We start from the raw sequence: 27355 nt of genomic DNA on the forward strand, positions 1-27355 counted from the left end.
ACCAACACCGCTTTCCTCCAGTTAATTCCTACTCAAAAGACAAGATGAGCCTATTATTACGTAACTTTTCAAAAGGTTGGGTTTTTGCGTCTCTCCTCCAGACTTTATTTCCGGGTTCAAACACAAATTTTCTTATAACTTGATGTGGTTGATAGGCGGAGATGGTCTATTTTATAACTCTCATTATGTATTCGCCCATGCATGATGGAGTTATTCTGAGGATTCCTTACTAAGAAAGGTTGTGGAATTGAAACGGTTAAGTCCAGACGTGACGCAGAGAATTAGAAGGAGGAAATAAAATGCTTTCGGCATACGTCACAATGCTTTCAGTGCTACGTCAGAATTAGAGAAGCCGAAGCAGAACCTACAATCTTCAAGTAACAGTGCGTGATTAATGTTGTGGTATATTGCCCCAAACGCGGATTGTCTAATTTCGAAGAGTAAATGATCTTAACTTTCAAGAACTCACTGGCTACAAAGTTTGTGATGAAAGTTAACTTTTCAATCATGGATATACATCGTTGAAATTTGTTGCTTTTGTTTACAAGTCGCCATGGAACGTATTTATCGACTTGGAAAGTGACTATTTCAAATATTGGATGAGTTTGTTGACATTTTGAATGAAGACGCAGATATATTGCGGAGATATTGCTGAGTCATCACATGAAGCCATATCTCAACGATTTTTATCAAGTCATCTAAAACTTCTCATTTCAAACTGAACCTTTATAATATCGGAGGAACAATTAGAACACGAATAAACAACATCGACGACAGCGACGACGACAAGAAGAACAACATCAACGCTAAAGCAGTCTTATAGTTACAACTCAACATATTTACTTCAAGTACTTAAATTAAAAACGTCACCGATTCACCGAAACAGTACTACAACATCCGATAATAATTACGGAAATCCTGAGCTTATTGTGGATCATTAACTTTTTCACTATTTACTGCATTGCTTTGTATGAGGATTTGGTAGTCTTAGAAGACGTCCGAACACAGCATTCATGTATTACATGCGGAACGCCACATAGGAAACGCTAAACAACAAGCAGCAAAAGATAGAGCACACGGACGTCTTGAATCAAACTCCGTGTGAATGAACTCTACCCTTTAAGGAATCTGGAAATGAAAAGAGGAAGGAAAATGGGGGCCCACCAGATGATGATCATTATGATCCTTGTTCTCTACGCTGTCTTGAAGTCTGGTAAGTAAGTGGTTTTGCACATCTAGAAACATGAATCATAATCGTGAGTAACAAGCGGTAAGTGAAGCGAAATCTTGGTACACTTAATATCCATTCTCAACATGTTATGAGCGGACAGGCGGATGGTCTCTTGTATTTTGGTGAAACGCAACGAGACACTGTCTTAGAGCAATATATCATGGAATTGACACACGATATGGTATAGGCCAAAAATAGGCCTGTCGGTTTAAATTCAGTAATCAGTTAAGCAAGAAAAAAATTGTGTCATGTTAAAGGTGTAACCTCACAGTCATTAGTAGAAACATTGCATTAATATTAATAATAATAACAATTACATTTATAGGGCGCTTAATACAGGCGTTTCTAAGCGCACGGGTGGTACTCTAACTTAGTATAATTTTTCAACATGTTCAATAGCTTAAAAGCAACAAAATGAAAATATTACTAATACAATTCTGTCGAATGGAATTAATTACTTTACTATGATTTCAGCCTATTTCCCACCCCCCCCCCCCCAAATGCGTGTGTAATAAGCTTTCCCTTCTTTCCTGTCGATCACTCTCTATCTCTCTTTTCCCCCTCTCTCTCTCTCTCTCTGTCTGTCTGTCTGTCTGTCTCTTCCTCTCTTTCTGTTTCTCTCATTCTTCCCCCTCTCTCTCTCTCTCTCTCCCTCACTCTCTTGCCAATTGCGTAACCAATACAAAATAATGTTTAGTGGACACTCCGAACCAAAAGGAAATTATGAAAGTTTTGTTTAAACAAACACATTTAAATAAGCAATTATTTCATAACAGAATAATGATTACTGAGACATCTTTTCATTTCCTTCTGATTCAACGCTTTCAGTGATCTACTTCCATAACTTTTGTATTAAAAAAGAAATACCTGTATACAAACCCATCCCTGCATTTACCAGGAAATAAGTATGACACAATAGCCCGGATAAGAGGGCTTAGGGAGGGGGGGGGGGGTGTTGCGATGAAACAAAATGTACTCTCCGTACGATCACTGACAATTACACCTACCGTCTATGAGTTATGTAAAAGCACATGACAACATTAATAACAAGAGAAAGAAAAAAGGGGAGTTATTATCACAATATTTGTCCTTTTTTTCTTAGATGGGTTGATATACGAGGCTCGAGTGAACAGCATTTGCTCTTTCGAAGTCGACCAAACAGCGACCGGAGGCTTAACCAATCAAAGTAAGTGATTTAAGATATATTATGTTGTTTGTACTTTGAATTATATTAAGTTTACCATTACAAAACTAATTAAATTTTTGAAATAAAAAACATGTTTTTAAGATAATACAAACAAAAGTATCTGTCTTTATAATCAGAGGCATAATCATGAGGTGGGTCGTCGAGACAGGGGCATGGGTATTATTATCATAGACAACAAACCCTTATCTTTGTTCTGATTTGATTCTTATGATACACTGTACCTGCATTGATCATTGTATTTCTAAGATGATATGGTTTGCGTTTTCTACTTTGCTTCTAAAATGGTCTACGTTCAGTTTCGTTAATTTATTGACGATTCTATATAAAGTCAGGATTTTATGTCAATAATTATTTGTGTTGTGTGTCATGAGCACAACAACATTAATGAAAAGATACGATCACAAAGACTTTCGAGAAAATCAACACAGGGGCGTGTTCAATACTCAATGTATGTCCCATAGTGTCATTTTGGATTACGTAATAAAGACTTTGTAATGTTCGTATCAAAAGTTGATGTACGACGCTATTCAAATTGTCTTAGGTTTATTTTTCGAAAGCCTTTGCGACCGTGTTTGCGAGGCATACAAACATTATTCAATCTTTAATGTACTAACATCTCAGGGTTTGACCCTTCTCTAAACAGATTGCTTCATAACGAATCTCAATTACGGGGTTGCGGTGGCTACAGATAGAAGAGAGAACATTCTCTTTTATTCAGACATCGGTACGTTGGAGATACGATCGTATGACACGGAGACGTTACCCGCTGGGAAAGGGGACAGGATACTGTATGGATTCGGGAGCGTAGAAGGTAGCTATAAGAACATGACGGACAAAGCAAGAGGACAAAATACACAGTTCTCCATCACTATGAACATGACTGACAAAGATAGCGGACAAAATATACAGTTCCTCAGGTAGACAAAGGAACATCCCTTCACTGCTATTATGTAAAAATGTGTAGAACAGGTGAATATGCACGTGACACCTGTTCTACACATTTTTACATAATAGCAGTGAAGGGATGTTTCTTTGTCTACCTGAGGAACTGTATATTTTGTCCGCTTTCTTTGTCAGTCATATTTATAGTGCATTCTACCCTCAACAATTGCTGTGGGACAAAGGAACATCCCTTCACTGCTATTATGTAAAGATGTGTAAAACAGGTGTCACATGCATATTCACCTGTTTTACACATTTTTACATAATAGCAGTGAAGGGATGTTCCTTTATCTACCACAGCAATTGTTGAGGGTAGAATGAGGAACTGTATATTTTTTCCTCTTCCTGTGTCCGTCATGTTCATAGTGAAGATAAATAATTATTGCAATAGTAATGGAAAGATAATGTCTCAATTCTGGCATTGCCTGTTCCCAATACATCCGTCCCTCCCACTACCTCACCATCACACTCTCGCTAAATTCCTCCCTTCCCCCACCTCCCATGTCCTCTCTTTCTATTACGCCCCTCCCCCTCTACTCTCCTCCATTTCAATCACCCCTTTCTCACTCCATCCCCGCCTTTCTTCCCTCCCTGTCCTGTCATGCCCTCGTTTCCTTCCTCCCTCTATTCATCTCTCCTTCTTTTCTGCAATCCATCTTCCTTTATCCCACCACCCCATCCCTTTCGCTTCCGTTTCCTCTCTTTCATTTATAGCTCCTCTCCAATTCTTCATCCTTCCTCACCTCTCTCTCCAACCCCTCCCATCCACCCTTCCAAACTTCCACTTCTTATCTACCTCCCTCCATTACCCTTCCACTCTTTCGTCTCTCACTCTCTCCCATCTCTCCCTATCTTCCCCTCCCTTCCCATCTTTCCATCCCATATTTTAGTCACGCGAACATAATTAGTTTAATCGTAAATAATTACGTTCATTCGGACAAAAACATTTTTTAGGGTAACAATGTTTTTTCGTCATCCTAAACAGTTGGTATGACAGCTTCCTGGTATGATGTAAAATCACTTTATTCTAGCACCTCATTTTCCGAATAAAACGACGGGGGCGGGGCTGCACCCCTCTCATACGATTCTTGTTTCATTCAGTTGTTCATTTGGCAAACTAAAAAAAAATGAAAAAAAATGACAATAACATATACATTTCTCTATGATGGCCATTTCATTTCCTCTAGACATGGCAGTTGACTGGGTGGCCAGGAACCTCTACACAGCCGACCAATCGTTCCGCCAGATTGCTGTGTCGAAGTACGACGGTTCGATGAGAGCTGTACTCATACAAGATGACGTGGGCAAACCCAGGAGTATTGCGCTACATCCTGAACAGGGGTAAGTGAATGGCATCGGAGATATGGGGGAGAAGGGGTGGTGGCGTTAGGAGGAGGGGGAGGAGAGGGAGAGGGATAGAGAGAGAGAGAGAGTGTGTGTGTGTGTGTGAGAGAGAGAGAGAGAGAGAGAGAGAGAGAAAGAGAGAGAGGGTCCAAGGAAGAGAGATAGAGGGAGAGAGAGAGAGATAGAGAGGGGAGAGATAGAGAGGGGAGAAAGAGAGAGAGAGAGAGAGAGAGAGAGAGAGAGAGAGACTAGATTTCTTGAATAGTAAATGAAAGGCCGATAAAAGAGTTTAGGGTGAAACCAAGTGTGTGTTTTTTCTTCTTCAAAGTTGTATTTTATTTCTTGCTGCTTGCTTGCTTGCATGTTGGGGATATTTTAAAAGATAACACGCTTGGCAAATTTGAATAAAACGCAAACATATTTGCATGAGTTTCTGAACAGACTTTCAAGATCTAAGGCGCCGAACGCATGATGTATAATGAATAAGAACTAAATTACCTTACACAATAATAATCTTTAAACTTAAAATATCATGTTGTATCAACTAGTAATACCTTTTATTGATACGAAATTTCATTTAATGTTTACCTTCCTTAATTAATGAGATGTACAAGTCCAGCAAGAGTTGGTCTAGATTAACAAATTTTTGTTTCATGATTTGTGAACGGACCACTCAACATTTGGCGAATGAAGATTCATCTCTGCAAAATGTTTTTAGCTATTCGATTAAAAATGTTGATGAATAATTTTTCATTACCACAGTTTTCGTGTTCATTATGTGTCATCCTGATTTCTTTCACGACACAGATTAATGTTCTGGGCTGATTATGGCGGACTGCCAAGCATCGAACGAGCTAATCTAGACGGGACGGATCGGACGACGATCGTCGATGCGAACGTTCAGTTCCCTAACGGACTCGCCATCGACCTCCAAAATAGCATGTGAGTAGTTGGTGCTCCGACTTATTATATTAGGGACTTTTAGATTCTGCACGACGAGAACGTGGACTGCCCTTTTAAGGCAATGTGACGTCACTGCCAGTGCCTTAAAAGGACGTCACATTGCCTTAAAAGGGCAGTCCACGTTCTCGTCGTGCAGAATCTAAAAGTCCCTATTATGTAAAGGATATCGCCTAGCTCCGGTGGAATTTTTTTCGGAAGATGTATACAAACTGGGCAAGTTCTTAGTTTGGGATTTGTAGCTCAGTGCATTATTGAGGGCGCACTCTTCTATATCTTATCAGAGCAATCTCTCTAGATGAGCTCTGTCTGGCATTGTCAGAGGGAGCAGAAAAGTGATAACATATTTCCCTAATCGTTTCTTTCTCTGTCTACCTTTAAAAAAAAAAAAAAAAAAAAAAAAAATCTATTTTGTGTCACCATGAAGAGGAGGGGGGGGGGGGGGGAGGGGGGGGGGGGAGTGGGTATATTCCCGAGCTACACCACAACTTCCATATCTTTATTCCCCTGTTATTTAGCGTATTTGCTCAATCCTATCCTCGATCCTCTCCTCATGGAAATTACTTTGTTACAACATTTTATATAATCACTTTTTCTTCTTTCCATTTTCAGTATTTATTTCGCAGACCGCGGAAGTGATAACGTCGCCTCAGTGGATTTCAACGGCGGAAATAGACAGCTCATTCATTATCAATTTGGGGGTGATTTCTTCGACATGGTGCTCGTTAAGGTACGAAACACATACATTTATCAAATAATTACCCCCCCCCCCCCCCCCCTGACTACGAGTTGATAAATCCTCGTTCTGACAATGTTGCATTCGCGCTTAGATAACGTCAAGTCTTCAATATTACAACAAAAAACATTTAAAGAATAAAAGTGGCAATTGATCTGATTTATATCATATGAAAACAAGTAAACACTGTTTCTTTAATACACTTAGCAACCACCTGCATGTCAAGAGAAAAGATAACATTGTTAAGTACTCAAGGGAAAACGAAGAGGTACATTTTATTGTAGTTGTCAACACCAATGTTTGTACATTAACAAAAAGACTCGATTTCGAATTGGCTCCAAAAAATAAAGTATTTTAAAGTTTACTTATCAAAATTGCATCTATATTTGAACAATTTCACGCAAAGCTCTATGCCTAGATTTTCGATTAAAAAATATCTCATTGCATTTAATTTTTCCAGTGTCCTTGCCTTAGCCATTTAGATTTTACGTTTATGTTTTACCAAATCGACCTATTCACTTTGGAATTTCTCTGGTTTTAATTAGTTTGATTTCAATTCCACCCGCTGTCCATACTACTGTTTAGTATATAATATTCTGTTACAAAAATTGAGATCGCAAATCGTATGGTGAGCCATTGTGATTCAAACAAAAGCAAAGCAAGCCTACGCAAAAAAATGCATGAACACAAAAACATGATGTTTTGTTCATGTTTTGTATTCGTAGGACCATCTATTTGTGACGAGCTGGACATCGGGAGAGGCTGGTGGCCATATCACAACCATTGCTAATGTCAGCGAGATCAACCAGGCCGTCGACTTCGAGATCATTGATCACAACACGTTCGCACTCGGTATCACAGCCAATGACGAAGACACACAACCCCTCGTATCAAGTTAGTATTTTAGAATTTAATTAAGATAATTCAAAATCTGTCCAAACCATTGAATGTTTTATTGCCCTTTAAAAAGAATACGAACGATATCGGGCTGTTTCTTTTCACAATCAGTAAGAGAAAGAAAGGGAAGAAAACGAAAAAGAAGATGATGAAAACGACGAAGAAGAAGGGGAGCATTAGGAGGAGAAGGAGAAGCGGAAAAAGAAGGAGGAGTAGAAAGGAAAAATGAGAAGAAAAAAAGTTGTAATCGCCAGAGGGAGAAGAAAGAGATATTGGAGCAGAAGCAAAAGGTAGACGAAGAAAATCAGAATGGAAAAAAACACAATTGATTAAAAAATAGCATTATCTCTAATTTCTGAAACAGAAACGAAATAAATAAAAAATGAATTATTCTCTTTTTAATTACAGGTCCATGCACTACCAACAGTGGCGGATGCGAGGAGCTTTGCTACCCGCTCGCTAACGCGGCTTTCTCGTGCGGTTGTTCTTCAGGCTACACACTCAATGGCGTGACATGCGAATCGAGTAAGTTGAGGGGAGGACGTGCTACTCCGAGCTTCGACCAATCAGAAGTTAAATTCAATCACACTGCCCCACTATCAACCAATCAGGGCAAAGGCTGCATTTGTGCCAGTGAAAAGCGGATCATGATTGGTTAATAGGGATAAGTGAAGTTGTGTGATACGATTGGTCAACAGTATCTGTAGTCGATGGAAACTGTTTTATGAATATTATCAAGAGTAACATGTACTTGCGTTGTGGTTCGATCGCAAGCGTTTCAAAGTAGAACCGATAAAATATACACAATTACAAATTAAAGTGAACCTTCAAAGACGTTGTTATTCCGTCGTTTTCTTTTCCTCAAAGTCACATTACAAAACTACTAGTTTTCATGCAATTGTCTACGCTTAACCATCATATAGATATTTGATGATACAGAGAGCTATATTCAACCACTTAAAAAAATTACATAACAAAGTTTTGCTATTGAAGATCCAAATGTTCTGGCATAAAGGTGTAGCTACGATTAAACACAACTTTAAAATGAAATAAAACAATTCGAAACTAATACTTGATTCTATATTGTGGAAATAATGTGTTTGTAATTTTGAGGACTTTGTACAAGAGACCACTGGTTTCAGAAATAATCTGTTATTTTATCGTCCTCAATTTTCAATCAAGTTGTAGGTCCATCTCACTGTAACGCACATAGAACTGTGAAAAAAAAGTTTTTCTCATTTCTTTGTAAAGCTCCTTACGAAGACGACTTCGTGCTAGTGGTTGACAGCGCCCTGAAGAAAATCTTCCAAGTTCCAATCGTGGTGGACGCCCCCGACGGTGACACGGGGTTAGGCGGCACCACGGATGAAGGCGTAAGGGCACTGCCCCTAGATGATCTGGAGTATCCGATCGCGCTGACCTATGACCCCGTGCTCAAACACGTTTATTGGACGGATCTGACGTATGGGAGCATCACAAAGGCAGCACTTGATGGTAGCTTCAAACAGACAATCGTCTTTGATAACAATGGTAGGCCGATTGCATTTATCTTTTTGATTTATTTTTCTTTTATTTCCTTGTATAGCATGTAGCTGACCAAAAGCAAACGTTTCTGTGCAATCAAATGATTTCCTATGCTGAACCGATGGTAGAATAGGAAATGAAGAAAGTAGAAACATAGTTAGAAATGTGAAGGTATGATATTTCCATGCGTCACTGATGTTAATTGATAATGATCAAACGATATATATTTTTAATCCGTTTTGTAACTAAAATGGATTGGAGTTGATCAGACCATAAAGATAAATTGTAGAATGATTAAAATAAAAATGTAGAAAGTAATAACTTGAATAGTTTGTACAACTGTGTACAATGCTGGCTTTAATTACCGACGTCGGCCTATGTCAGAACATGCATTTGTTCCATGTAATTTCATTGAGGCGCTTATGTTTATGAATGATTGAATAAAATCTGTCATTAAAGGGCAAGTCCACTCAAAAAACAATTTACTTACAAAAGAAGCAGAACAATCAGACAAGGGTAAAGAACAAAAATAAAACATTTGTTTTGAGAGTAGACCCATTATCATTTTATATATACCAAATGAATGTCACAAGTTGTAATTACTACATTTTCTAATTGCTATCATTTCCCACCGCTTCTACCAGTCCATGTTGGTATTGCTATTGACACGGCAAGGAGGCGAATCTATTGGACGGATGAAGATCGTGACGTCATTGAAGTTGCCAATTTGGACGGGAGTGGACGACAGACGATCATACAAAACAGCTTGAACGAGCCTAGAGGAATAACAGTGGACATCCAGACAGGGTGAGTGCATGAAGCAGGGAATTATGCCATGGGTCCGTGCTCATGGTTTAGGGAAGACATTTTAATTTGATCGAACCGGGTTTATTCTATGATTTAGGACCATCTTTGGGATGTATAATTATGATCTGAAATTCGACATTGATATCAAACTACTCTGGATGAAAGCAGAACAATCAGAGAAGTAGACTGGTGAAAGTATGAATAAATACGGACAAAAAATGAAAAGTTGTGAATTTTTTAAAGTAGAAATCACTATAAGTATGAGCTCTTTAAATTGTCTGAATTGGTAATGTCCCTCTTACGTAGTGCCGGACGATTTATATTTGTCCCTACAAACGAAATGACTAAAATTTCAATTTATTTTCTTACAAAAATGTGTAACTGAGGATGGTCTTTTCTGTTTAAACTTTAAAAGACCAATAATAATATGCTATCCATACTATTTTTGGAGCAGTACTCGAAGGGAGCAGGTAATTAGAAGAAAACATTGATTCATGATAAAAATTATGTTTGTACAGGACAAACGGGAGAGCGGTTTTCCACGACTTCGTCACAATCCACTGACCAAACTGCCAATTTGATATTCGCATAGACCTAATGATCTCATATTTCAAACTTTTATAACTTTCTTATTATATTGCTCCGATTTATTTCGCCATTCTGTTTATCTTATTTTTCCGCTTCCATATAAATGAACTTATTACAAGGGTAGGACTGCCCTTTCACTTTGTTAATCATCTATAATTGTGCTCACGTACTCATATGAAAGCGTCATTTCATCCGAATAGTTGAAGTGCCCTTTTAAAAGACATACCCTATGTACAGAGAGAGAGAGAGAGAGAGAGAGAGAGAGAGAGAGAGGGAGAGAGAGAGAGAGAGCGAGAGAGAGAGAGAAATGTGCCTTACAATATTGTTCTTGTACTCCTTTCAAATTTTGACATTGAAGGATCCTGATTTATCATCATCATCATCATCACCATCATCACTTGTACTACTATTCGGAAATCCCCCACCCCCTCTTGAATAGAATTCTAGATCCGCCCCTACCGTATGTAAGAACCATCTTCATATTTATTGTTATTGAATTTATACCAATTAATGTTGCTTATTCACATTAAGTAGAAGTTATTTAAAATGCCCCGCCGCAAATCATCAAAACATAGTATGTGTATAACAGCTGATTTGATTCAAAGTGTGTTCGAGAGGCACTAGTGGCTAGTCGATTACCTATCAAGTGTTTTGGAGTAGTTTGTTTAATGCATGAAGTGGCATTGGAGAGCATTAACAATCATTCAAGCAAAAATTGTGTACTCAAATGTATGTGGTAAGTAAAAATATGCAAACAATACCTATATGGAATTATGAGGTAGTGTGGACGCGACAGGCTGGGTATATGCATGAAGTTGTGACCTTATTTTGGTTGAAGCAATTTTTCCATTTCAATAGAGAACCAGTGGGGCGAATCCAATTGCATCCAACCGCTGAATGACATAGCGTTCACGTAATTGATATGTTTGCATTTCAGATATGTTTTTGAAGTATTCTCCGTCAAGTCGCTTCATGAATGAAACATTTTCCTAAACCATTATTTCGCTCTCAGTGTTTGCTGTGCTTTAAGAGAGAAGATGTGCATACATTCACACTAGAAAATATAATTAAAGGGGTATTCTTAAGTCAGAGTATATTGACTTCAAACATATAATAACTTCCGCATATATTTAAAGACCGTCAATACTACTGGGCCAGAAGGGATTAGACCACTCAGCCAGGTCACTGACAGGTGGCTATCTCATTAACTCAGCTCTCAACTACCATAAGAAAAAGAGGATCATGGGGGACCAACAGGCACCGATTGGGGAAGTTTTCTTTATAGAGGGAGCAAGTAGCTACAAGTAGGACAGTGGGGCTTTAAAGGGCATTCTGTGGTGTCAAGACCAAAGGCATCTGACAATACGAAAAAAAGGTATGCACCGGTTTGTGTAATATATTGTTTACTTCTGATTTTATCGACCAGAGTTGCCCTATCACTTTTCAAACTGATCTCATCCTTAATTATAATTATCATTCTATCAGTATAATATACTGATAGATATTATATATAAAACATATACAATGAATTTCAGGCAGACGGAAAACATTCTATACATAATAATGTCCCTGGAAAAAATCAGACCAGCTCGTTATATACATGTACATGTAGGAGTATATCTTATATTACTCATGTAACTGATACAAATATTAATTTTTTGTCATTCCTTGAATGCTTTACATAACATAGCAACTGTCCCGTGTAATGTTGCATTGTTATCTATTCAATCATATAGCAGCACCCCTTTCCCCTAATAGTATTTTTCTTATGGCCGTTAGTATTGGTACAGTTTGAAATGAAGGCCTACGCCAGGAATATATACCTAAGTTATCTTGCAGCAAGGCTAGAAACAGTCGTAAACAAAACAGCCTTGATTGACATATGGTAGGCGGTATAAAATGCTAAATCAGAGAAGAAAGATAAAACACTATGGTTATTGATTTAGTAATTGTTAATTATGCACATGTGATATAATGCAAACTGGTATGAAATGGGTGTGACCGTAAAGCGCAAATCTATTATTTCAGTATTGAGCAGAGCGTGGAAATACAGTCACCAGCCCATTTCGTATTGTTTCACTGTGTTTGACGGTACTCTGTTTTTGGTGCGTGTCATAACTTGAAATGATAATTTATTCAACTACCAGCATACGGGTTGGTTTAGATATTTTCAATAAGATAACTGATTTTAAAGATTGAACACTTATATTCAGCAGCGGGGAGATATCGAGAATCGCCACATAATGTACTGTACCTCAGACTATCTATATGGGTTGACATCTTACAAGTAACAGATTGAACAGCCTACCTCCGAACAGTTGTACACCAGTCTCGACGGAACTGCACATGATTCAAGTGAATCAAATTCTTGAGGAAGTCGTATAAAGAGTCTTGAAGATGGCTGACGTTTCGGAGAAAGAGCGGGATGAAGTGAACTGTGCCGTCTGCATGGACAAACTCACCAACGCCAAGTACCTCAAGTGCTTTCATTCTTTCTGTACCCGTTGCCTGGAACACTGCGTCCGCAACCTGAAGGTCTCCTGTCCACTTTGCCGTGAGGTCACCAGCGTACCTAGAGGAATCGATTCCTTGTTGCCGAACCTGAAGGCGACCAGACGAGTCAACGAGGCAAAGGTTCGGGCGAGAATCGAGACTAAGATTCAAGATAGCGGCTGCCAGTGTGGCTCCTGCAAAGAGCTCGGTGTCATATGCTTGGCCAAGTCCTACTGCGTCGACTGTGAGATGCTCATCTGCGACACTTGCGTGAAGGCTCATGAGCTTCTGAAGATGACGAGGAGTCATCGTATCATAGGTGTCCTCGACTTTCAGAATGGCGTGCCCGTAGATGAAGGGGACGATGTGCGTGAGGTCGGGGTATTGGAGAGAAGATGCGAGAAACACGGTTCACCACTCACCAAGTTCTGTCGCCCATGCCACCAACCGGTGTGTCCACAGTGTGCTTTAGAAGAACACCCCAAACTCAACGACCATGAGTGTGTCAGCATTGTCGATGTCGAAGGAAAATTGGCAGGGGAGTTGAAGCAGTTACTCAGCAAAATTGATCCGAATCACTTTGATCGCGTCGCGAACTCCTACAAGCAACGTCTAAAGAATAGCGCGGACAAAGCTCAAGAACTCAAAGCGAAGATCAACGAGTCAGCTCAAAACGAAGTAGCCTCTATTTACGCCAAGATCGAGGCCAAGCGAGTTGATCTCAACGCACGTATCCTCGACATCGAGAAGGTATCCAGTCGCAAGGTCGCCGCTGTCCTATCAGGGATCCGACGACTCCGCTGCCGGGCGGAGAAGCTGGAAGGCTACGCCAACGAGCTCCTGAAGACGGGGAACCCATCCGACATCCTTGCCGTCAAGGAAACAGTGACCGAACACCTCAAGGACATCCGAGCTGAGATGAGAAAGCTAACATCGGACGATTCGGAAGTCGATGACCTTGATGGGTACACGTTCACACCGACGGACTGGATGTCGGCGAACTATGAGCCGGGTGTAGGTCGACTTGAGGCACCGACGCTAAGAGGACAAGGAGAATGTTCGGTGGCAGGGGTTTTCAAGAGAAGGACATCCACCAGGATGACCAGGACTACGCAAAGACCTCAATCAGCTTTACCACGTCTGTCCAATACTCGTTCTTTGATCAATTAGTTTTGTCCGCTAGTGGATCCAGGGAAGGGGAACGCCCCCCCCCCCCCACACACAAAAAAAGAAGTATGGGCCGATGCCCATTTTTGCTTGCTTGTCAGAGTATACCAAAAGGTCACACATAGAGACTATTTTTTTTTGTTTTTTTTTGTTTTTTGTCACAGAACTTATTTGCAATTGCAACTCGGTACTTGAGAGATAAGAGTTCACCAAAGGAAATGATAGATTGAAATATTTCGGTTGCGTTTGGTATAACCTCAATCGTGAGCAGGTTCAGGTAAATAAATATTAAACGTTATTTAAGTGTGTTTGTCATAAACTTGCCCATGAAGTTGGAATGAATTTACTTACCCTTTTCATGCCATGGTTGTTACAGTATGCTGTATTCTTAATAGAAAATGTTTATGTCCCCTCAGAACTTTATCCCTCAATTTCAAAGAGTTTTGCGCATATAACTATACTTTATCAAAAATAATTTATATTCTCACAGTCGTTTCATGAAAAGAAGTAAGAAAAAATTATTTCTTTTGTATGGACAACAATGTATATAAAATATTATATTAAACTTAAATAGCAGATGAAGGCTGACAAATAAGTAAAGGAAAACATTTACATGTAAGTTGGATGATTACGTGCGCTCGATTTGTAATCGTGGCTTATAGCAATTCAGCAATACACCTTAACTGAGAATTATTTTGAAAGTTACCACTCTGATCAAATTCACGACGGTTCTGAAATCTTGAATGCACGTTGAGCTGAGAGTATCATGCACAATAGTTCGAGTTAACCTTCCCAAGTTATTTCTATGATTGAAAAATGCATTTTCCAATTTTCTCGTTACCACACCATCTGGTTGTGCTTTATAATCGACAAGCGACCTAATGAATATGGAGCTGTGCCAGATGTATGAATAATTTGATATTGATATAGAGTATTTACCGAGGCGTGTACAATTATCACGCGAGAATAATGAAAATCGTTTGTTTTCCTGTTCTGTGTGGTATAATATTACGAAGAAAAATACAAAGTGGATAGTTTTTTATTCAACTGACTATTTTGATATTTCAGATTAAAATTAACGACTTCGGTTTTCATGTATTCATAAGTGGTGTTGATGGATTCTTCAAAGAGAACAAAATAGATAATGCCTCACAAGGGGGGGGGGGGGGTCCAAACGATGAGAGGGCAAAATCAGTCCTCCTCAAATTCTGATAAGAGGAGGGGTTGGGTAGTTGCCGAAAAAAAACAGGCAATAAGAAAACGGGCGAATATTACATAGGCATTTTTGTTTTGATAACTCATTTCCCCTTCCCTGACCAAGTCTTTGGAGGGCAAGTGGGTTTCTCGAAATCGTGTCTCCATGAAAGACCCCTCTATTAAAAAAAAATCCTGGAACCACCTCTCTACCAAGTACTTCATATTTTCATACTCAAATTTCCAAAGAAATTCTTAGCCATTTCTAGTTTGACATTCATTTTCTCTCCCATTTCATAAGGCTTGGCCTGGGTGTTTTGTGATCATAAATATATAGGATTATAGCTTGATTTATGATTATAAACAAACAATGATTATGAATCATAATCATAGTTCGTCTATCATGAATGGTGTTTATCAGAATAATACTTTATTTACATGTTCGACTTGATATCTCAATATTAAATGATTCTATTCTGAGGTTGAAGTTAATAAGATGACTCATCTGTTATTGGTTTGTTTTTGTGTGACGACATATACTGCTAAACACGTGGATTTAAAAGGCACAAACTTATATCAATGGAATTCGAGTAATTTATAGGAATTAAACGGTCTATTGATCAAGAATAATAATTGTACTTACGTCCGACTCCCAAACTAAGCGGGTCACCTACTGGTCACAAGTGGTGTATTTATTAGGTTTCATCTACCCGAGATTTTTTTCTTATTGTGATGAATATCATTATAATTAGTATTATTATCGTTATTGTGATTATTATTATTATCATGGCTATTATTATCATTATCATTTTTTGTTTCTTCTATTTCTTCTTCTTCTTCTCCTCCTCCTCTTCGTCGTTCTGTTCCTTCTGCTCCTCCTTCTTCTTCTTAATATTATTATTAATATTATTATTATTGTTACTATTATCATTATTATCATAATTATTGTTATTGCTGTTATAATTATCATGATATACAGTAATCACCTAAGCAGGCTAATCCCTACTGTAAAATACGAGTGATAAGATTTAAAAACACCAAGGGGCGTTTCACAAAGCCTTTTTTCAATGAAAAATCTGCTGATAACCAATCAGAAGCATGGATTTCACTAGCGTATAACAAAAACTGTCATTTGTCACTGATGACAAGTTTTGTGAAACACCCTCCGGAGAGGGTAAAGTCCAAAATTTGTTATTAATACTTCTATTAACTTGGAAAAGATCAAAACAAAATAACTCATGCTCAATCAAGCACATCACTACCCACATAAATGGAAGCTACGCATTCAGTCATAATGTCGAGGGTATTTGAGGGCATTTTAGAACAATTACAGATGTATTGTCCGATCGAGTATTCTTTTATCACTACATTTGCCGCTCTCCACCAAGGTTTTTAATGGGTTCCAAGCATGAAGAAATTTCCTGAATGCTGTTAGCACCGAAATCGGTTGACGAGGATAACGTCAGAAAACAAGAAGCTTATATCTATCATGTGATTACTGATAACTTATCGTATGAATTGTATGTACAATATTATGTTACTGATCATAAAATTAAAAGACGGAAAGGAAAAGTCGTGTTAAAATGATTTGTTAACGAAAATTAAATGAGAGGTTTAACATGATGACCGCTCTGTTGCTCCTAAGCAATTATTGTAACTGTGACCAAGATGGGTCTTATTGTATTTTTATTTGTGTTATATTTTGAAGTTACCCGCACACTTGCACTTCGTACACACACAAACGCACCAGCATCACACATGCAGTTGTTCATCCTCCAAATTTTCGGTACTTTACATAATACGTATCGTTAAATGAATTCGCACGCGCACACTCCCGATATTCTTGTCGACGATATAAACGAGAGCAAATACTACACACCCCAAGAATTCAAAAATTCATTTTCTTACAAACCAGACAATATTTCACTTTTACATATAAACTCCAGAAGTCTGAACAAAAATTTCGAATACGTTGAAAACCTTTTACACTCTTTAAATAATTTTGCATTTTCCGTCATTGGAATAAGTGAGACTTGGTTACATCAGAATTCTCCAGATATGTTCAATTTGCCTAATTATAAGTTGATTAGGGCGGACCGCAAAGGAAGAAGAGGTGGCGGTGTTGCGTTTTATATTACACAAAACATAAACTTCAAAATCCGTTCAGATATTAAACTAACACAAGCTGAATCTTTATTTATCGAAATTAATAACTCAAATGCCAAAAACGTCATCATAGGTTTGATTTATAGACCCCCTGATTCTAATTGTGATTTATTCTGTGACGAACTGGATTTTTATCTTCATAAAATAGGGGATGAAAATAAACACAATTTTATCCTTGGTGACTTTAATATCAACTTCTCACCCTCATCTGATAACAGTAACTCAACCAATTGTATGCAGTTGATGCATTCATACGGCTTTTTTTCGATTATTAATAAACCCACCAGAATAAATCCACATTCATCAACTCAGATTGACAATATTTTTTCAAACGTACATAACAACAAAACCATCGGTGGAATATTGTGTTCTGAAGTGTCGGATCACCTACCCATATTTTTAACTTGTGAATGCAAACTATCTGGCCGTAAATCATTTGATGAGCTTATATATCGCAAAGAATCCAAACGTAATATAGAATTGCTGAAACAGGATTTATTTTTCGAGGGATGGACTGAGGTATATAGTGTAAATGATGTCAATACTGCATATAAACATTTTAGTAACAAATTGCAATATTATTATGAAAAGAATATTCCTTTAGGCAAAATGAGTAATAAGCGAAATAAACCCAGGAATCCTTGGATAACTAAAGGTTTATTGAAATCAATACAAACACGCAATCGCCTCTACAAATTACATTTACACAATCCAACTGACACTAACCTAAACACATATAAAATTTATCGAAACAAATTAACAAAACTTATCCGTACATCCCGTAGATTGCATTTTTCTAATAAAATAAAAAAGGCCAGTTCAAACACAACTGCAACTTGGAAAATTATCAAAGAGGTAATGGGAAAAAAAACGAATCCCCCACCCACGGATAATATCACATTAAATGGCACTAAAATACATGATCCTAGTCTTCATGCAAATTCATTTAATTCATTTTTTACGAATATCGGCCCAGAACTCGCCAGCAAAATTAATAGAACTCACGCACACTTTAAAGACTATCTTTCCAATCAAAACCAAGAGTCCCTCTTTTTAAATCCGACAAATCCTAGCGAAATTATTAACATTACCCAATCTCTTAACAACTCAAAATCGCACGGTTTTGATAAAATAAGTATGTCTCTCCTAAAAGAAATAATGTATCCACTTGCAAAGCCTTTAACTCACATATTTAATCACTCGTTATCGCAAGGTGTTTTCCCTGATTTATTAAAACTAGCTAAAGTCAACCCCATTCTCAAAAAAGATGATCCTCACGAAATTAGTAACTATCGTCCAATTTCCCTACTCCCAAGTATATCTAAAGTCTTAGAAAAGATCGTTCATAATAGGCTACACAAATTTATCACTAAACACAAAATACTCAATTCAAATCAATATGGCTTCAGAAAAAATTACTCAACTGACTTAGCATTAATTCAAATTTATGACAAAATTACAAGTGCCATAGCTAACAAAGAGCATGTTATAGGTATATTCTGTGACTTGAGTAAAGCATTTGATACGCTCAATCACGCTATTCTACTCTCCAAACTCAGTCATTACGGAATTCGGGGTCAGCCACTCTTATGGTTTAAAGATTATTTAACAAACAGAAGACAATATGTTACATTTAATAGTTATGATTCTGATCCTCTTTTAATTCAATGCGGTGTTCCTCAAGGCTCCATCTTAGGTCCACTGTTATTTCTTCTTTATGTAAATGATATTATCAATACATCCCCCCTTCTTTCTTTTATCTTATTTGCCGATGATACAAATATCTTTTATTCCCATAAAGACCTTAATTCGTTAAACAATACTTTGAATTATGAAATTAACAAAGTATCAGATTGGTTTAAATCCAATAAACTTTCACTTAATACAAAAAAGACTCATTTCATGTATTTTAAACATCATTCTCATAATACAGAAACACCTATATATATTGAAATCGATGGTATGCTACTAGAGAAGAAAACTAATTCCAAGTTTTTGGGTGTTCTTATAGATGAAACCTTGACTTGGAATGATCATTTACACCAAGTTACAATGTGCATTTCCAAAAGTATTGGAATAATCTCCAAGTTAAAGTTTCTTCTACCCCATGCAACCTTATTCCTACTATATAATTCGCTAGTTCTCCCGTATATAACATATTGTAATAGTGTATGGGCAAATTGTGGTTCGACAAAAATCAATTCTATTTTCAAACTGCAAAAGAAAGCCATACGTATTTGTACAGGTTCGCATTTCTTAGCTCACACTGATCCTTTATTCTATAAACTTAAAACACTAAAAATTTTCGATCTGAACACTACTCAAGTAGCAGTTATTATGTTTAAGTACATTAATAATCTGCTTCCACCATCCTTTGATAACATGTTTAGGTTTAATAATTCCGTTCATTCATACTCTACTCGCATATCTGGAAACTTCCATCTTACAAACCCCAAATTATCAATAACACACAAATCTGTTAGACATTCTGGCCCGGACATTTGGAATGATTTACCCGACAACATAAAGTCTTGTTCAACCATCTACTCCTTAAAAGCTACACTTAAACGACAAATAATACAATCATACGCTCCCCCTCTCTAAATTAGTATAACAAAACCGTGACTTATTTATTCTTTATCATGCAACTGCTCACTGCACCTGCACTTGCACCGCACCCTCTTGGTCACTCAGTTTTTCGAAGAGAGTTATGTCGCCAATTCTTTTTACGAGGCCGCCATCCATCTCCAGCCTAACCGCTCACGATGGCGGTCTCCTGCGTTCCAAATTACCTCTCTAATTTATTGAAAATATTTCATATTTCTTATGTTATTGTATGCTTCGTACATGTTTATCGAATGATATAATTGAACATGATTTTTCATTTAATTACTTTTGTAAACATTGTATTCATTGTATTTGTTATTGTTCGAAATTTTGTACTTTGAATTTGAATTTGTATATTTTTGAACGCAGAAATAAAATCAATCAAACAAACAAACAAACAAACATACCATTAATAGAATATATACATAGTGGTAGCAAAAAACAAAGACATCCGGATGTATACTAGTACATTAAAAAAAAAGCTTTGGAAGAAGGTAATACATAGAAAATACTACTTTTTAGCCTTATTATACGAGGAGAAAAGGATTGATAACGCATTCATTTTCCCGAATGGGTAACCGATTATGATACCGGTTAATCTTTTCCGTTCGGATATTAGTGAAATTATATTCCCTCGGTACCTTCGACACATTTTCCATATCCTCCTTATATGTGTCGCCTCCCAAATGTAGCCTTCCTTGTGTGAATAATTCCTGGAAAGAGAAAGAGAGAGAGAGAGTGAGAGAGAGAGAGAGAGAGAGAGAGAGTCATTGTTTTTTATTTTGCTGGTTTCTTTATTAAGTTTTCAAACATAGCCCTACATTTTCATGAACATGAATGTGAATAATGTACAATTTGCTAATATTGAACGAAATCAAGTATTCCATGACAATACATCAGTTACAAATCTGGAAAAAAGCTTCATTTTCACGTTACACATTGTCATATATGTTTGTTCACAGGAAATATAATCATAATGAAATTGTACTTTGCATAAAAAATAATATTATAATGAATAAATTGTATATACTTCTAAATTTAAGAATATGATGAACTGCATGAGAGAATGTGAAAGAATCTACACTATTAAAGCAAAGTTCGTTGGTTGAAAGCTCCAAATGGTAATGCAAGTTAAACAAAGGTACTTGGGAAGGAGAAACACGGTTTAAAGATTAAGATCATATAAATCGCATTTGCGCAGGTTCTCAATATCAAATCAGTACTAAACCCAATGAAATGGATTCCTTTCATGATCACAGCGACATCTACTGGACAGATTGGGGCAGTGCTCCTAAGATCGAGAAGGCATCCAGGTCAGGAACTATGCGGGAGATCCTCGTCACTGAGAACCTCAACTTTCCAAATGGAATTACAATCGATCCCACGGGTAAGCAAAACATTATTCCTATTTTACCCCTTCTCATTACGCTTGTTTGTTTTTGTCTTTGTTTTGTTTTGTGTTAGTTTTAGTTTTTCTTTATTTGTGACATTTAGATAAGGAGCTTATATTTTCGACGTACTATTATCATGTTTATTTAATCCCATACTCTACCTATTGGTGATCTCGTAGCATGCGTGGGGGGGGGGGGGGGCTTGGCCAATGAGTGATGAGAATTGTAATTTGATCTTGTCACGAGGATAGAGTATATCGTATTGAATAAGGTCTTGAAAATAATGTTTACCAACATAATGGCAGTAACGAGTCGGTGGAGGGGGGGGGGGGGGTCTACCCCTCGGCCCTGTCAAGGTTGAACTGTCAACAATCCAGGCACTCGTCAGCTAACCATTATCTCCTATAATGCAATTCTGTGTTGGCTTTATACCACGTTTAAGTGCCCACCTCTTTATAAACGTCACCTGTCTATAGTGATCACGATAACTCATATTTGCCCACTATAGGAGGAAATCAAAAGGCCATCTGTCCTACAGTGGCCTTAATATACAGGTGTGCATATTATGACGACAAGTGGATTATTACTACGGTGATTTTTGTTATGTAGTCCTGTCAATAACTTTCATGTCCATCTTTTTTTGGCCCCTTCAAATCACCAATTAATCCATGATCCGAAACAGAGCGAATTCTCTATTGGTGTGACTCCAATCACCCAGACCAAAGCAAGATCGAGCGGTACAACTTGCTGACCAACGAAAGAACTCTTGTGGCAACCCTGCCGGCCCCATCCCAACCCTACGGAGTGACCATCCATGGTGACTTTATTTACTGGTCGGATTGGGTCAAGAATGCTGTTTATCGGGTTGACCGCTTCGCTGATAACCCCTTAGCCGAGGTAGTCGGAGAGGGCGTCATGCTGGGTATGCAGGGCATTGTTTCATCACAAATCTTTGAAGTTGGTAAGCAAGCCTTAGCATTATTATCACATTCCTCATTATTAGAAAATTGCTTATAAATCACCTTCTATAAATAATAGAAAACATTTTACAAATATACCCAGAGTAAATTCAGAGGTAACATATACTGCTGCACGTATAAACGCATATGTAGGCCTACTTCAAGGTACAGTTCTCGGACCACTTCTCTTTTCTATTCTCAATGACGGTCTCATCACCATAATGACACACTGACCCGTACTGACGCTTCGACTCTCTTCTCTGTCTAAATTAAAATAAGATGTCCGGGAGGGAGACACTCGGTAGTTGCCGATATGCATAGGGACTTGGAGAGAATAAAGGCATAGGCAGAAGAAATGGAATTGGAATTCATCTTTAAAGAGGCCCCAGTCCAGCCCTTACCTATAGTTTGGGAATCATGGAATAGTTCTGAAGGACCCAATTTTTTTTGCTCCTTTCGTGGTGATGACTATGGAATTTTCTTTTATCTGAAATGAAAATAGATTTCGACTTAATAAACGTAGACAATCATTTATATTTTTTGCTTAAGTGTTGCATCTAACGCCGTGTCTAGATCACTGATCAATCAACGCATTTGAGCTTTACACCATTATCGGACTTTTGAAATACACATTATACTAATCACAGTTACAACGGTCAGTAACGCTGGAGAATGTGCCTTAGAACACGGCTTTCTGAAAAACAGCCGTTTAAAGCTGAGAGAGTCAGCGTGTTTAAATAAATAAATAAAATCAAATAGGAACCATTCTGACATCTCAAAAGGTTGTATTCAACTTAGGGCGTGTTTATGCTTAACTTTTTCTGACCAGAATCAGGCATCTGTTACGCGTTTAGTTTAAAACACGGTTGCGTCCATGCTCACTTTTGTAGAATCACCGAAAAACGGCGATGACGATCGCCGATCGTAAACTCACAAAAAGATGCGTTTACAATTTGTAAACGCGTTTAAATGGGGTCAACGCACTGACCTCTAGTGGGTCTACGTAGCATGCACAGTGAAGGTTTGCGAATCCAGCTGGAAGACCAATTAAGGCCACACAGGGAGAATTGCCTGGAGGAGCCGGAGAAGTGAGCATAAACAGTACACCGTGGAACTGCGATTACGATGAGCGTTTACGATGAGCGTTACAAATCGCTCATTCTGCCTTCAAAATTTAAGCTTAAACGCACCCTTAAACAGATACAAATGTATGTGTTCTTTGGAAATGAGAATTAATTTTACATACCCGTTGGGAAATCGGACATTATTTTGCTCGGTGACAATAATTGCTCCGGGCTTTATTTCGTCAAATGTAGGGTTAGGATTGCAACTGGGTTATAAAGGTTTGGTTAGGGTTAGAGCAAGGGTTGGGTCTGGTTTTGTGGCAAGGATTAAAGTTAGGAGTTTGGTTAGTTTAGAACATTGACCGCGGAACAATCGTCGGAGCAGCTGAAACACACTTTAAAACAGGCTTCCATGGTCTCCAAGAAATTTCATGAGAAATGTTTCTATTTATTGACCTATGATTATCTTTACGTCCTTCGTATAGTGACTACATTAGCGCCTCCGGTCACCCAGCCTGACACAGAGGGGCCAGAAAAGAGCTATGTCATCCCTGCTGCATTTGGTGCTGTAGTCTTCGTTGTCGTCATCATCATCGGAGTCGTCGTCGGTGTCATTTGCTTCAGAAGGACCAAAGAAAACAGGTAAAGAGGATTTAATTTATACGAATGTAATATCATATTCTGTATGTTACGGTTTCAATATCCCTAAACTATATTAAAAATATAAGCTTCTGATAAATAATCAGGTATTATTCATATAAAGAGATATTGAAAGATTAAATACTCTATATTCACACAAAAAACGATTGTGGGTATATAGACCATTTGACGCATCTGTGCGTGCTCCCGAAGAATAAGGCCCGCAGGGAACCGTAGTCCGACTGTGGTTTGGACATCATTTCTCATTAAATTGTCATGTTAAAACTCCTTACTTAATCAGTGAATGTCTTTAACATTTTCTCAAAATTAGTCTCAGAAAATATGCCTTGTTTTCTTTCTTTCAATATCCGTAGGAGATTGGCACAGGGACAACGTGGGCAGCAGTCTAACGACTACAGGACCCGGCCGCAAGCAGCCAAGTGCTCCGAGGAACCACCGCCCCTCCCCGGCGGTCATCCCAATGACGATCCGCTCTACATGGATTTGGACGCTTTCAAGAAGGATCCCCCTCCACCCTACACAGAGCTGAATCTGAAGCAGCAGGCGGGAGGAGAGCAGTCTTACGAGAATCCAGCTTTTGACTCGGGCGGTGCCAACGGCAATTCACTATCACCGACCATGCGCGATTTGCCCGACGGAATGGCGCCCCCGCCTCCGCCTCCGGGCGTGAGTCGGGACCAGATGGCGGCGAGTGGTGGTTACATGCCCTACCTGAAGAACAGTACCGATCAAGAAGGTCTTTATATGACACCAGACGAAGCGGCTGGGACTACAGACTCACTGTATGAAGTAGCCAATGCGTAGCCTCGTCCCAATTAATTAACAGTATCTTCAATTTTTGTTATGAAGAACAATACCGAACGAGTACGACACCAGATGGAGCAGTTGGTGGCACTACAGACTCAAAGTGAAATATAATGCTTAGCCCGGAGTACGTTAACCGTATTTCTATTTTCTTTAAAAACATTCTCGGACAAGAAGGCCCTTCATGAAAACTCTGTATGAAAATGACAATGAGTAGCCCAAAATTCGATGTATTTTCTGTTTTTTCAAAGCAATTCGTATTGATCATTATTAAGAACATTTTGCTGGAAGATATTTATTAACGCGGAAAGCAATCCAGTTGTATAAAAGCGCCTATAAATCCTCGTGGGAATCACGATAATGTTTTTTAAAAATGATTTTCATCCTATGTTTTGTTCTTCTATGTAATTCTTTTGTATACACTTTGTTTTGCCGAATAATTCATAATAATAATAATAATAACAACTCTTATCCTATGTTTTTGACGGGGAAAAAGCCTGGAGCAATTGTCGCCGCAGCAAATGTCACAGCATCTTAAAGAGTAAGATTTTTTTTAAGATAAAATATTCAAAAATTGTTTCGTCTGTGAAAGGAAACGTTTCATTTTGTTTTGCTTAAGATGCAGATCAAAATGCTTTGAAATTAATTGTTATTGTAATTTGCGCTGGTCGTATGATTTAAAAAAAAAACTGAACAACATAATTATATGGTGAATAATGTCTATTTTTTAATTATTAACTAGAAAGAGGTTTTACATTATTAAGATATGTTTATATTTTTGCTTAGAATGTTAACGTTAACTTTATTATCATAACCTATTTTCAAGATTCGTTTATAATAATATTATTCCCAGGTCGATTCATATATCTTTTCATATCTTTTTCACCATCTCTTTAATTACTACTTTGGTTTGTAGATGAGAATCATTATGATCATAGTTGTCATTTATATCTCATGTTTGTGTATAAAATGAATAAATATATTTTGCACTGACAAAAGAAGTAACTTGATACTACCAGATATCCTGATTAAATAATTTTGACATATTTAAAAAAAACTGTCATTATCAAAAGTTGTTTATTAAATTTCATTTTCATCCAATACAGTTGTTACTCACAGCCTACCTTATAAAACCAAGTAGGTAGCCTACTGTTTATGCCGAATATTTCTTATACTTTGAGTGGACAACAAGAATGCGTTTTCAAATGAATGGGCAAAGTATTTATAACATACTCTACTTAAAGTTCCAATGTCCCTTTTGCAGCCAACCTCAAATTCTGTAGAACTTTGCAGGAATTACGAATATGTCATGTTTGTCCTATCTGTGAAATTTAAACCTTAGCAGTGTCTTAATATTCAAATTATGCAAGGAAACCCGTTTACTTGCTAGACTTCACTGTTGAGTAACTAACTGGCTATTTTCTTCTTTGGTAATAATATACATAACATGAGCTCTAAAGGGAACATGAGCATTTGTCTACATCAATAACCCACTTCTTGTGATGGCCAAAATTAAACTGATTGAATCTTTGCGCAGCATAAAACGTATGACCATTCGGTACAATGGTCTGAAAATCAAGACTATTACTTATTGGCTCTATAGCTCCCACGTCGATTTGACAACTAATAGTCGTTATTTTCCCACTTGAAGACATTTTCAAGCCCCACCTGTTTTAGGGAAGTTCTAAATTAGTATCATTTTTCAAATGCCGTTGGAATTTAACCTTTTCATTTTTTTGGCCTGCAAATGGGACATAGTACCTTTAAAAGCAGAGGAACGGGTTGCTGAGATCTTGCCTATGTATGAGAATGAATACTTGCTAGAAATGAACCGCCTTTACATTCTTCAGAATAGGCGAAGTAAGCCATGACATGGTTTGAATTTGGATTGCAGTCGGTTTGGCGGTGTGACTGAGATGCCATGAAGGACACCAATGGGAGTGTTTCTCGAAGACTAAGACCGACTTTAAGTTGGACTTAACTATGGCAGGCCGTTCATGCCACTATTTTCTCTCAAGGGACGTACACATCATGGTCACAAATCTACAGAAATTATATTTTTTGATAGTTCATTATTGAAGGAAAAAAATATCTGTAGATCATAATTGAATGATCGATGGTGAGAGCAACCAGTGGCAAGAATGGCCTGCCATAGTTAAGTCCAACTTAAAGTCAATCTTAGTCTTTGTGAAACAATCTTTACATTACCCTTTACTTTTACATTATCCCTAGTTGTCCAGGGTCGGTGTGGGGTCAGTTTGGCTGAGATATTTAACGGGGGTACCTGCCTCATCTGGTCATTGAGAGTTCGCCCTGTCTACCACACCGACAAGCCTGTCTGGACTGTGACTCTTTGCGTGTGTACTAAACTTCCGCCGGGCCGATGGGGGTAATTCCCCTCGGTCAAAAAAAGCGTTACAGGGGAGAGTGGAACAATTATGAGTAATTGCGAATGTATGCAAATATGAGTCAGATGCAATGACAACAAATTTGTACTGAACATGACTCAATTCTCCTTTTTTGATATTCAGAGAATAATTTTTTTTTTTCTGGGGGGGGGGGGGGGACAAATTTTACATCTATCGGCATCTCAAACATGTAATTGTATAGATTG

At 37.9% G+C, this 27355-nt stretch overlaps 2 protein-coding genes across 2 annotated transcripts; both read left to right on the forward strand.

Annotated features, from left to right (window-relative positions):
• The first annotated feature begins 657 nt into the window (after positions 1 to 657).
• On the forward strand, positions 658 to 25807 carry LOC581905 (low-density lipoprotein receptor-related protein 6). The gene is made up of 14 exons (XM_030990225.1): positions 658 to 1213; positions 2334 to 2417; positions 3082 to 3249; positions 4568 to 4721; positions 5532 to 5666; positions 6297 to 6414; positions 7146 to 7314; positions 7726 to 7842; positions 8569 to 8847; positions 9486 to 9648; positions 21123 to 21250; positions 21937 to 22215; positions 23763 to 23919; positions 24291 to 25807. Exons 1-14 carry the CDS (start codon positions 1135 to 1137, stop codon positions 24739 to 24741), a joined length of 2481 nt encoding a protein of 826 aa, XP_030846085.1. The 5' UTR covers positions 658 to 1134; the 3' UTR covers positions 24742 to 25807.
• Positions 11851 to 14040, forward strand: LOC115926015 (E3 ubiquitin-protein ligase TRIM56-like). The gene has a single exon (XM_030990229.1). The coding sequence runs from the start codon at positions 12634 to 12636 to the stop codon at positions 13897 to 13899; it is 1266 nt and encodes a 421-aa protein (XP_030846089.1). The 5' UTR covers positions 11851 to 12633; the 3' UTR covers positions 13900 to 14040.
• Positions 25808 to 27355: the final 1548 nt, after the last annotated feature.

This window comes from Strongylocentrotus purpuratus, unplaced genomic scaffold (assembly GCF_000002235.5).
Source record: "Strongylocentrotus purpuratus isolate Spur 01 unplaced genomic scaffold, Spur_5.0 spur5_scaffold_19, whole genome shotgun sequence".
NCBI classification, from domain to species: Eukaryota; Metazoa; Echinodermata; class Echinoidea; order Camarodonta; family Strongylocentrotidae; genus Strongylocentrotus; species Strongylocentrotus purpuratus.

What these genes read in the sequence shown, in the direction of transcription:
- LOC581905 (XM_030990225.1), top strand. Translation starts at nt 1,135, where the DNA reads ATGAAAAGAGGAAGGAAAATGGGGGCCCACCAGATGATGATCATTATG. An exon ending in CGGAGGCTTAACCAATCAAA is followed by an intron (nt 2,418 to 3,081) that starts GTAAGTGATTTA and finishes TTCTCTAAACAG; the next exon opens with ATTGCTTCATAACGAATCTC. An exon ending in TGGCGTGACATGCGAATCGA is followed by an intron (nt 7,843 to 8,568) that starts GTAAGTTGAGGG and finishes TTCTTTGTAAAG; the next exon opens with CTCCTTACGAAGACGACTTC.
- LOC115926015 (XM_030990229.1), top strand. Translation starts at nt 12,634, where the DNA reads ATGGCTGACGTTTCGGAGAAAGAGCGGGATGAAGTGAACTGTGCCGTC.